General features: G+C 35.7%; 1 protein-coding gene across 1 annotated transcript in view; it reads right to left on the bottom strand.

Annotated features, from left to right (window-relative positions):
• The window catches only part of USH2A (usherin), a 390,721-nt gene that overhangs the window by 105,643 nt on the left and 271,809 nt on the right, over positions 1–13,269 (bottom strand). Inside the window, exons 41-45 of the mRNA XM_074166292.1 lie at positions 11,597–11,931; positions 8,195–8,317; positions 5,353–5,516; positions 3,047–3,256; positions 1,502–1,704 (exon numbers count right to left, since the gene is read on the bottom strand). Coding sequence (XP_074022393.1) covers positions 1,502–1,704; positions 3,047–3,256; positions 5,353–5,516; positions 8,195–8,317; positions 11,597–11,931 — 1,035 coding nt within the window. The remainder of the gene's footprint in view (positions 1–1,501; positions 1,705–3,046; positions 3,257–5,352; positions 5,517–8,194; positions 8,318–11,596; positions 11,932–13,269) is intronic.

Here is a 13,269-nt window from a genome sequence, read left to right on the forward strand (position 1 = left end):
GTACACAACACTGGAAAAAAATTACTCTGATTTGGGGCCTTGAGTAAGTTTTCTACCACTACCATATATTCTGACATGAAAATAAGGGTAATTTTTCCTTAATGTTTTCTATTCCTTCATGTCTGTTCTGGAAAATTAAAAGTGAAAAATACAAACAGGAACTATATACTTTTTAATGAAAAATGGCACAGAAATAAAAACTTATTCCTTCAATTCTTGGGATTAAACTAAACCGAGGTAAAGTGAAATAGCTAGTGAAGGATAGCAACATTGTTTCTGTATTGTCAACAGAGAAGTTAGTCAAAATAAAAGATCACAAAAAATGAAAGATAATGCAGTAAGATTACCAGTGAGATGCACGTGCATCCAAGATAATATTGTTTCCAGAAAGAAAAAAAGAAGAAAAATAATAAATAAATAAATAAAATAAAATCCAGCTTATTTTGGTTTTACCTATCATATTGATGCAAATATAAGTCCAATATAAAGACTAGGAAGGCAGAAGAAAAGAATAATTAACATCTCAAGCAACAGAAGGTGGCCATGGTAAATTAATAGAGAGAGTCTATAAGTGAGGCAGTACACTGAATTTGCATTGTTATTGAGAAAAGACAAATGTGTTTCCAAGCATTCCGAAAGTCATATGTGTATTCATGGATGTAGGTTTTCTGTTTCAGAGGGGCTGGAACACAGAAATCTGTTACGGTATGCCTGTCTGTGATGTTTATTTATGGCATGTAGTAACTAGATGCAAATTTTCAGAATGGAGTATGCATGGTACTACTAAGTCCTTCTCATATATAATGCAAACCAAACCTGAACAAAATAGACAGGTATAGTTACAAGTAAGTGCCAAACTGCATTTCTTGAATGTATTAATAACCACTTAAGGATAGAAAGATTTCTATTTTTTTTATTCTGCACACAGTATTTTGCCTTTCATTAGATATATGAATAGAGAGGCAAAGATAGAGACAGAGAAAGGGAAAAGCAAAGAAAAAATACTGTACTCATTAACAGCATAGAAAGTACTACTATGATTTCAGAGATCAGCTCTGCTTCCTTCTCAGAAGGATAAGGAGAAAAAAAATGATAAAAGAATGACAAATGCAATATCATTATTTCTCTGTGCTGATATATTATGCATGCCTGATGTTTCTAAAACAATTGCAATTTTCTTTTAATGAGTAGGAGTAGAATCTTTGCCTCTTTTTAATATATGTTGGGGCTTTGCTAATGTTGTAGCACAGCATTTAGTGGAAAGTAAATGGAGTTTTGATGGTTTGAAAAAAGATAATGGAAATTTGTATTATGAAAAGTGTACACAGAGCTAAAAGACGCTGAAACTAAATTTATGTCTTGTATGTATATGCACACAAACATCAGTGCAAATATATGTCCATGTATGTAAAGAAATTAATGAAACAACATTCCACTAAAAAATACACATATTTTATATAAAATTAAAGCATATTGCACAATCCAGAAAAGATATTCTAACCTGTATATCATATACAGTGAATGGAGACAAGTCTGCTAAAAGAAAGGACCCCGGCTCGTTCATTCTAGTCTTGTAGAGCTTATTATTTACATAGATAGAGTATTCTGTGACAACACCATTTGGGTTTGAAGGCGATGTCCAGATGACACGTACAGCTGTACTGTTGATGATGACAACCTCTGGAGGGAACATGCCCTCAGGCTCTAGAAATAAAGGAAGAAACTGAATAAACTCCAGCTGTCTCTGCAAAAGCACTTGTTTAACCAAATGCAGATTAGTATTTAGGTTTAGCAAAGGGTTCACTGCTTATCTGCTTTCCTCTGATGAAGTTATCACAGTCTGTAGTCTTCTGTAAATTGGCTTATTATACTCTCAGTTAGAAACCATGAGAGCTGATGGTAAAATGCTTTATACCAGCAGCACAGTGTCAATCATCAGTAGTATGTGGCCAGTGAGATATGATGATAAATTATTCACCCATCTGCACTGCCAACATACAAACATTTTTATGTCTACCCAATCCTAATCCTTCCCCCCCCAAAAAAAGAGAAAACCACAGCATTTTGCTTTTAAAGCAAAACCTGAAACGAAAATACTTTATGTTCGGTGGAACGTGACGTTATCAGCCTCATAGTTGAAGCACTATGAAGCACTATGCAATATTGTCATTATGTAAATGGTTTTGAATGTTGATTACTATAGGTAATGATGAAGTCTAACACTTACTTTAAAAAAAACCACAACACCTTCCTTAGCGTTAAATTACATAATTATCTAAGCATGTCAGAAATAACCATGCAAAGACCTATTTTTATCATAAGAACCCATCTTTATCAGTTGAAAAAAATGTCCTTGTGATTGATTCTATTTTATAAACAAAAGGTGCTGACCTTTGGCATCAGAAAGGAAATGGAATCCTCACTTAAAGTGCTTTGCTAATGACCTGGAACACTTGCTTCCGAGGTAATGATATTATAATGTTTATAATGAGACTTTATAAAGCAAAAAGATTAGAAAGACCATTCTAAACACATTTCTGATTCACAATTATTTTTTTATTTTATCCCCCCCCCCCTGCACTTGCTCACTGGCATAGAAATGACTCCTAAAGAATTTTCTTTGAGGTTGAACTTACACCTAGAGTTTCTGGAGACTCTGGGAAGGCCCTGTGTATGACTGTCATGTCAAAAGTATACCGCTTCACGGAGCAAATCTTTTAAAAAACCCATTAATTGTTTCTAAATTCCACCATTTATTGATACGAACTCAGTTCTAAACTTAGTGCATACAGATAGGCGTATGCAGGAGAAGATAAGAACAAACTGGGTTAATATCTGCTATTAAAGCTTTTGCTTCTGTCTCAGTGGGACCATTTATTGATCTACCACATGATGACAACCAGCACTTAAGCATTTTAGCGTTTTAGCCCTTTTTCCTTTTATACCGGAAATTTTATAATGGAAGGATGACTGATCTCAACCCTAACAAAAATCAATCAATTTCATTCTCAGATTTTAAGCCAAGCCACATTCTCTGTTAACCAACCTCCATCTGAGGTAGTCACATGCACAACTTCACTGTTGATGCTGTGGACTCCATTAAATACTTGAAAAAATATCTGATACTCTGTGTTGGGTTGCAAATCACCTATGACTATAGAGTTTACATCAGCCTGGATCCTCAGAGATCTTCTGTCATGAGTAGAATTCAAGAAAAGGGTGTAATATGCAACATCTCCTTGCAAATCTTGTAGTGCTAAGAAAAGAAAGGAAAAACATTGGGAGATCATCTGGGAAACAGTCAGCAAGTTTTTTTATCAACAACAAATCAACAACAACAAACAACAAATTTTATGTACACCCTCTTATGTAAAAAAAAGCAAAGATCCCATTCAGTGCCTTCAATTTCACCCTTGTAATCAGAGACACAGACTGCTCTTCCAAACTTGTCAAAATCGTTAACAGTTATCTAATACTGGAGAAAGCTTTCTTTCTCTACGCATTCCCATGATGACAATGGAATTTGTGAAGTAAACAAATTAATAGGTGAAACCCGGTACTAGCAGTGGTGCACGGACCTTGCAGCTTGCCCCGGCGAAAGGATGGCTTTCACCCAGATAGGAGGAAGGGAACAAATCAGATTGCTCTGTGGCACTAATTTATGATGGAAAACTCAAAGAATTTTACCCTTGTTGCTCCTTCTCTTCAAAAAACACATCCCTACCCTACCCCACTGCAAGAGTACTGAATTCCTGTGTTAGTCCTCTAGCGATGAATAAGATGCAAGTGCCTATGTCATTCATTCAACTTTACATGGGTGACCTTTTGGCCATAGTGAAAATGAAAATCTACGTGTTATTATTTAAAAACAAGCGTGATAGCACCATATACATGTAAAGCTGTAACACGCTCAGAAGCATTATATTTACAGGGGAAAAAATCACCTCCTCACATTTCTTCCTAAAATGTGTTTTGCCCAGCACTAGCTTCCCCAGTGAAAGGAAGCAAAAAACCAGTAAGATTTTCTGACTACACAAGGAAGGACATTCATTAGTCTGAGCTGGTGGATAAACAAGGATTCCAGACAAGTTTTGCTTCTCCATTTTGGTAACTCAGATATAGTCTGTTATCTTATCTGTCCTTTGTCAAACAGTTTAAGTTCAGATCTGATCAAATGCAACTGTGTTTCCAGTAGGCATCAAGATTAAAAGCAAAATTATGACAAAAACTTTAAGCACTGATACATACTGCTTTAGGTGACATGCTGTGCCACTGAACAGGACTCAGCTGACTGAGAAATAGCACTGATAAAAGCCAAAAGCATATTTTCAAATTTAATAGTACACATTTTTGTCATAGAAATTCTTAACCAAGAGTGATATGTTACTTTTAAGTGGTACAGATACAAGTCCTAAATCAGGACAGTCAGAAACCTCAGTAGGTTTTCCAGAGAAAGAAAATTAGCAAGGCAACTTACAGTAAGGACTACCAAGTTCCCAAAGAACACAAGAAAATAATAAAAAACCCTAATATTATGAAAAAATGAAACATGGCTGTACAAAATAATTAATATCTTATCTCAACATAAGAAGTAATAAAATATGATAAGGTTTTCAAATAACAAATGGCCCTGTCTTGGTGTTTAACCTTTGCATTCACGAACATATGTGATGAAAATTTCTAAGGTATGAACAAAAATAAAACCAGATTGCATTACTCACATCTAGAAGGTCAGGGGGTTAGATTACTAAGGTAATGAAACTTCAGTGAGCTGCTTCAGATCTATTACCTTTGTCAGTTTTTATAAGTATGCTTACTTCAGGCATGCAATTATAAAATAAAGAGACTGCATTTGTTGCAATTCAGCACCCAGTCCTTATAAAATCATTTGCATGTAAGTCATGAAAAAAATCCCCACTTCTGTATTAGCAAACCAACTAGAGGAATTGGCTAAATTCTTTTTAAGGAGCAGAGCGAAAAGAGAAAGAAAGGGGATCGTCTCATCCTTAAGGAATGTATATGTAAATTTTCCTACAAAGAAATATACCACAAAGACAACAGAATTTTGTGTACTACTACTTTGTAGGTTTCTCATGAGTTTGCATTAACTATTTCTTCACTTTCACTATTCTCATTCTGCAGAAATAGCATATAATAAATACAAACATGACTGAGAAATAGCAAAATGTGCACTTTTTTTTTTTTTTCCTATTTCTTTCCTTTCCTTTCAAGGACACTTAGGTGTATTATAAATCAAGACAAGGACTGTGTTTCCTATGAGAGTAAGGCAGACCAACATAAGTGATGGCAGGTTAACATCTAGTTACTGGAATAAATACTAAACACACTTACTTGGTTTTGACCATTCCACGTCTACAGCTGTATGATTAACAGTACGTGCAATGAGGATACTTCCTTTCTTTGGTAATCCCGCTAATGTAGTAGCTATCACTTCTTCACTTGATGTATATCCCACCTCGTTGTGCACTATGAGCTTATACTCGTATGTTGTGTACCTAAGGCATTTTAAAAATAATTAAATGGAAGGAAAAATGGAGACATATAAAACATTTGCTGTAAACCTTCTGCCTCTGCCAAAGTTTTGCTGTTTCTTCCTTCCCTCTCCAACAAGGGCAGCTGCATGGTTCGCACCAATGAAGACTCTATAAGAGGTGCTTATTTTTTGGAAATAATTCAGCACCATTAACACGGTAACAAAAATAAACCACATTATTTCACTTCTTCATAGTTGTAGCTTCTGAGGTGTTGAGAGATTATAGCTCAATTCAATATGTAATTACAGCAGTGGCAACCTGCCAAAATTTGGATCAGAATTTAATCAAATGAAGCTTTTTTCCTCTTTTGGGAAACCCATTGATTTTAACTTGCAGAGTCTCATTTGTAAAAGTGATTCACCACACAGCCAGGACTCTCCCACTACAAAAACATTTTAAAAAAAAGTGCCTAAGACTAAAATCATTTAATAAAATAATTTTCTTCAGAACTGTGTATATTCAACTTGCACAGCTTTATTAAATACCTCATGTATATTTAGTAAAGCAAGTGACTGTCACTCCACAATTTCTTTATATCAAATGGCATATTAATGAATTTTAAATGGGATTTCATAATCTCAACATTAATTCCATCATAAAAAGCCCCCCACAAAACTGCACAATCACAGAAACAAAGGATCATCTTGTTCAAATTTTCACTGAAGCTGCAGCACTTTGGGATAACTGTCTACAAACACAATAAAGAAACATACAGTTAATGTCTAATATTTAGAGATTCCTCTAGAAAACAAAGTTGCTCACATAGCATATTAACTTTTTTTTAAGGGTTTACTATAGCACCCTATGTTATGCAACCATTCAGTCTGATTTTCAAAAGAGCTAAGCTTTAACAGTTCCACTAAGAAGAAAGCAAACTAATGGTAGCTTGCTAACTGCAATTGTAATGGAAGAACAGTGACAATATACATAACACATCTTATTTCCCTCTCTGCATTTTCTGTTGTTTGCAAACATTTAGTATTCTCTTGGACATTGTAGCACAGGTACAATCAAAGATGAATGGAATCTATTTTCACAATTTAATGATGAGAATTTGAGATTTATTTTTTGATCCACATTTCCAGCAATGAAAGTAAGAGAAGTTTGGCTTAGCCTACTAGACATGAAAAAGCCATCTGAAAAAAAAAAAAAAAATCATTGTGAAAACAGACTTCTGCAGGAATATAATAAAAATTCACTAATTCTGAAATGTGCCTAAAATGTTGACACAAATGAAAATAGATGATGATAGATGGATTTTTCTTCTGTGAAAAATACGGCTTGCATCTCTCTGCAGCATCTTCTCTCCAGCCACACATTCATCCTCAGTTGCTGACTGCAAAAACACAGTTGGAGGTTGCAGAACCCTCCCCAGAAGAAGTGTTTGGGTGTATCCGAGGGTTAGGCACACTTTTCTGGCCATAGCTCATTCAATCCAAAAGGTCACTGTGCCTAATGGCTTGCCACCAAGACCCTGTCAGAATTTACTGCCCCTCTGAACTGCTAACATAACTGCTGCACACATCAGCACTGCTGAAATGAGCTAAACTAAAATCAAAGAAATTGCCGTGTAGAATTTCAAACCTGGTTTAAGAAAGAAATGGACACTTGGACAGGATTGGGTAAAAGAACAGCCCTGTGATCAATTATTGCAATGGATGAAAATGAGCAGTGACTTTTAGCAAGTAGGCAGTGACAAGCCAGGGCAGTAGCCCTTGGCTTGGTTTGGTCTATACAGTCTGGAGCAGAGGTCACATTCTACTGGTTCACATTGTGCTCAGGAGCGATGCTCACACAGCTTTTATCAAAGTAGAAGCAATGTACAGGTATTTGAGTGGCAGCAACTGACATGCAGACCTCATAAAGCATGCCAGCATGCAAGCAGAGAGAACACACACTTCCTGAGGCCATCCATGAATGTTTTCCCAAGACTTTACCTACAAAAATCCAATTCAGAATCCATGCTGAATCTTCCTAACGTGTGTGTTTGCTTGTCTTAAGCGTGGTAGCCTTGACTTTGAGGTGTGGAAACTAAGGTTGATCAAGAGCAAATGCCTTGCTCTATACCACACAGTAGGTCTGTAACTTGCTGAGAAACAGAACTCGCCCTCCATTTCCCAACTCTCAACACTCTGCATTTAACTATAATGAAGCTAACATAAAGCTAACCTTAAATTAGATCTGCTGAGAGTGCAATAAATACTCTTCTTGCCTTTGGAGATATTAAAGAAATTGTTAATTTGCATTTTAAAACCAGGTAAGAAAAACAATGCTAAAACCAAGTTTCAAATGTTTCCCAGCTAGGACTTATCAAACATTCATTCTGCGTGTGCTATGACTTTGCCAACACACAAATCTAGAGCATATGTACACGTAAATTTAAATGGTTTGATTGCATACGCATATCAATGCTAAAATTTCACAAGATCTTTTTTTTTGAGCAAAATAATATATGAGTCAAGACAGACTAATAATAAATCCCTGCATATTAGAATGATTAATACCAAAGATGATGACAAAAAATATTTCATTACATAATTAATATGTTCACTACATAAAGACACAAGAAATACTTTGAACTATTAAACATACACTATACAAAATGCCAGCATTTGTTTTTATAGTTTTTGTAATCTCACCTGCTAAGACCCTTATCTTCATAAAACCACTGAGTTCCTGAGTAAATATTGTGCCACAGATTTAAATCTTCAGGGGGATTTGATGCAAGTGGTTGCTGGATTTTACGTCTCAGGAGCTCATATCTAACACAAAAGACAAGCAGAACACCAGGATTATCTCAACTAATGTTATTACACAAAAAAAAAAAAATCTGCTTTTTTTTTTTTAAAGCCACACATTATTTTGTTTTTACAGCTGTAAACTTTGTGAGATAAACATTCTTTTTAACGTTTCATGATTTAAAACATTCAGTTACTTTAAAAAACTACTTTGAAAATGGAAAATTAAGCACTTTCATTTGAAAGTATGAGTTTATTTAATGATTTACAGATTTTAAACTTGTGGAAATGCTATGAAGATCAAGTCCAAACAGCCCAGTAACAGTGCCTCATACAGACTTGACTGATGCTATCCGATATGCACAGACTGCTACAGAATATGAAATGACAATGTCTCTCTCTCGCAAATGTGCTGAAACATATAGCATTGATATTACTATTTAATTGGTAATAGCAACTTAAGTGTGCATTTGTGTTTAACGTGTGTTTGCAAATAACCACAGTGTAAAATATGGGTGACAAACAAGCATAGAATAAGTTAACTGTTCCATATGTAGACCTTAGCAAGGCATCTTTGTATTTGGGTAGACATTCATGATATGAGCTTGAAAGACCAAACTATTTCATCCTGGTTTTAATTGGTATCTGAAGCTGTATTCCTGTCTCTGTTCCAAACAGCAGATCAGTTAAAGCTCCTCTTTCATCAGGTAAGCATTGGAACTGCCTGATTCAGACAACATGCCTTCCACCCATTCTGCATCACTGACTCACTCTTCATCATCTTTTACACAAAACCTTTATGGAATCTATCAAAGATTAAACAATTTAATGTCTACGCAAACTAAAGGGGATAACATATTTTGCATTTCCAAGGCATTCTATGGATTACATAGAAAACTATAACTGAAACAAAATTATATAGACTTGTTCAAAATCTTCAGGATTATTATTCTTTATTACATTTCACAAGAGATTTTTAATAGGGCTTTTGTTTCACTTTGATGACTCTTTTTTAAGGCACCAGATGTTTGTACACTTCCTACCAGTTATAGAACCGCACTGCAATTGATTTCAATGGTGAACTGCAGTTTTAATCAAACTACAGTTGCAATAGTGTTTCTACTCATGCCCAGAAAACTAGGGTCATATATATATACAATCACTTAAATAGCCAAATTGATTCTCTAAAGTGCTGAACTGCTGTGTATCATCCTTTCCCTGCCCCCCATTTTGGAAAGGTGCTACACTTAAATTCCAGCCACAATTATGTGGATACTCAGGCAGACTTTAGAGACACTCACTTTAAGCACTTATTTGTGAAAATGGTTTCTTCTGCATTTAAATATTCTGCAGAATGCCTTTGTGTGGGTCATCACCTCCTTGCAATGATCTTTCTGACCACTGGCTTCATGTGCAATCTGACACTTATCTTTTTTAGGTTAAGATCATCTCCAGTCTGTTGAGGAAATGTTGGACAATACATTTCCAGATCTGAGACCCTGAATTAAGAGGGTATTTAATAGGTACTGCATACAGTGATTTTGCATTGCTTCAACACCAAAATCAACCGAGAAGCTCTTTTACAAGAGAGCAGAGACTTCCTATGCTCTATGGCAGCTATGATGTATGTGCATGACTTCTAAAAACTTCCACCCTTGAGTTTGGGGAATAATCCTAAACATTGTGCCACTGACCTTAGTTAGTGATGCCAAAACAAATTACTGCAGAAGCTGGGAGTATAACCTCAGAAATTGAATAGTAAAAACTAATTAAACTCCAACTCTATCAAAACATTCAGATGACTTTATATCCCAAGAACAACTCTCACATGAGTGGTTCATCAGTGGCAACAGAACCCAAAGATAGATCATTACAGTTTTATTAGGAACAGGCCTGGCATATTCTGTGCAATATATTTCATAGACAAGTCATGAAAAACATCAAAATCTTTTTGAATGCTGATCATGTGTAAATCACCCCCACTGGCAGCTGCTGCTGCTACTCTGCTTGCTGCAGACTCCTTGCTCCATCATGCTGTACAGAGCAGCTGCTTCAGTGGTTGTTCTTGTTGAGGGCAGCATGGCACACCATGAAGGAAATGAAGTCTGCAGATGTAAGTTGTGCTGAATTGCTTCAATAATCTATGGTAAAATGGTCATGTTGTTAACCCCAGAATAACAGAGACTGCTTTTCAAAAACTCCAAATTTTGCTGTAAAGCAATCATCATTTCATTCAGTTGTAGTGTGCTCTAATTAAGCCTGAAGAAAGAGTCAAGCTACTGTGCTATAATAACATACGCAACTGAAATGGCATTACATGATAATTATTGAACCCATCGGTGCACCTAGAAGAGAGCTGCTAACCAGAACATATGGAGTACAGAGATATAATTCCATGCACAGTGTTTCCCAATATGTTAAAGCATCAGAATGAAAGATTTGTTTGACATTTTCTTATTGTGTATGTATAAAGATACATTTGTCTTTATAAATCTTCATGCACTCAAATACTTTTTTTTTTTTCTGTATACACACTCAGTAACCAATTGACTCAAGTCAAGATCCCCCATCCCATCACTCTAGACAAATCTCAGGAGACACCTTTCTCTAATTCCTGTGGTAAAATCCAGCACTTCCTTGCATTTCCCATTTTTGGCTCTGCCACCAAACTTGTAGTATTTTAAATTCCATTTTTCTCATGCACTCTCTCATCATCATTTTATTAATCAGTTAAGTTTTGAAGCTTATTTCATGTCATCACACTACCATGGTCATGTTCTCTTTATGTAGAATAACTCCCAGAGAGTATTAAGGATATCGGTTGTGTTAATATTTATGTTCACAGAGGTCTCATACTTTTTTTGTCATTTTGTTGGTAGAACGTTGCCTGAACTGACCATCAAAATGTGGCTGAAGCTGCAGCCTGAACCAGTTATGACCCTGCAAATATGCTGTACTTGCACCTTCTGGCTCTTTGGATAGCACTGATCTGAAAGACCCAGAGCTTTCCCAATGCATTCTGCATTCTGCAAAGTAAATGCCACAGTATGGACACCACACTTGTTTTAAATAATCCTGACTCCTCATAAGTTCAAAACAATTCAAAGCTTACCCTGCTAACTCTGCTTCTAGACATACCCACCTTCCATGAGTTCACTCATGGACTCCTGAACCCTAAAGAGGAACTTCAAATGGTCAGAAACTAAGATACTACATCATAAGGTTTGCATCACCCAGAATTTTCCGAGTCAGATTTAAGTAAGGAGAAGAAAGCTGCCATCTCAATTGCAACTAAATTCTTACCTCAGGTGAGGACCATTTGGCCTTAGTGGTGGTTGCCAAGAAATGGCAATAAAGGACTCGCTGATTGGAGTCACAGACAATGGACTAACGCTCTGAGGCACTGTTGAAGGTGTAGTCACGCTGGTAGGCAAACTCTCTGTGCAGCCTCCTAGAAATCCATCGCCTCCAGAACAAGCTATTACAGTGACTGAGTAGTTTGTATAGGGTGTAAGGTTAGTCACCAAATAACTTAACGTTGATGAAGTATTTCCAGTAATGACAATTCGTGGATCAGGCATGCGAATCTCATAGTTAAGGATTTCACCATTCTGTATCAGAGGAGGTTTCCATGAGACCTGAAGGAGGAGAAAAAAAATAAATTAAAATAACAGAAGTCTTTCAGTCAGAATGTAGAAACGCAGACATAACATGCTACAAATGGACACAAGTGCGATCTCAAGTCATGCTTTTCTTTCTTCATCAAGACAGACTTTGTGTATAACCTTTCCCAGGTAATTGAAATTTGATTTTTAAAGGTGCATCAGTTAGAAATCTAATGTCCCTTAATTTTGGTAAGGATTTCAGTAACAGTTGTAGCCATTGAAAAATCTACTATTTAGCTTCACCAGTAAAATATGAACGCTCCATTTCACTCAAAATTCTGTGAGATGTTCAGATGCATTAGCAAAAGTACAATAATTATGATAAGTATCACTAACTGTCATTTATTTTCTTATGGTGTATTTCCTGGTGTGCTCATCTATTAGTGACAGAGTAAAATGAAATCTTATTTTGTGTTTGCACAATTTTCAGAAATGTGTAACTGCCTTAGCTCCTATGAGAAATGAGATTTGTCCACACTCTGTATGACGAAATATGCAGGTTTTCCCTTTTATTTTCAGTAATAAATTACACTGGTAATTATCAGACAAAAATAGGCAGAATTTTCCATTTTTAGAATTATAAAATTATGCTGAGAAAAATTTATCACAAAAAAAATTGGAAATTACATACAGAATTCATGTTTTATATATATACACACATACATACTGCTACACTTACTGTGGTTTTACTCTTACTAAACTGAGATTAGGTTTTGGGTTTTTTTAAAGTTTTTCTTTTTTTAAGTATATTATTCTATATAGTTATTCTTATCAGCTCCAGTGAGGAATCACATTCAAATCATTGTACCATAAAGTGCAAGGATGTTCTCAATTCCTTTTTAAGGCTTTTTACCACAGTATCATGACAGAGGGGACTTTAGATTGACACAACGGGGACATGTAACTGTATAAAGAATCTCAACGTTTCACAAAGGTAGTGTAAGAGCATTTATCAGTCCTTCCTCCCCAGAAGTCCCAGTGTACAAAATATACCAGCTTTGCTTTGCTCATCCCTGGTACTGTTTTCCTTGCCATAACCCACTCATCTATAACAATTGCTGTCTCTTTTCCTCCCAAGCATGGGATAATTAAGGATTGAATCCAACATTGCAAAGAACACAGAAATAGAGAAAACCTAGATGAAGGTATGTGCAATATAAAATGAACAAAGATAATACTGAAGTGTTAAATAGTAATACCAAGATACTTTAAGTTAAGTTGAACTTTTTCCTAATTCTCTCCAGCCTCTGAAGTAAGTATCTTTAAAAAAGTATATGCACAATTACACATGGCCATGGAAACAGAGAAGCT

This window comes from Numenius arquata, chromosome 2 (assembly GCF_964106895.1).
Source record: "Numenius arquata chromosome 2, bNumArq3.hap1.1, whole genome shotgun sequence".
Taxonomy (NCBI): domain Eukaryota; kingdom Metazoa; phylum Chordata; class Aves; order Charadriiformes; family Scolopacidae; genus Numenius; species Numenius arquata.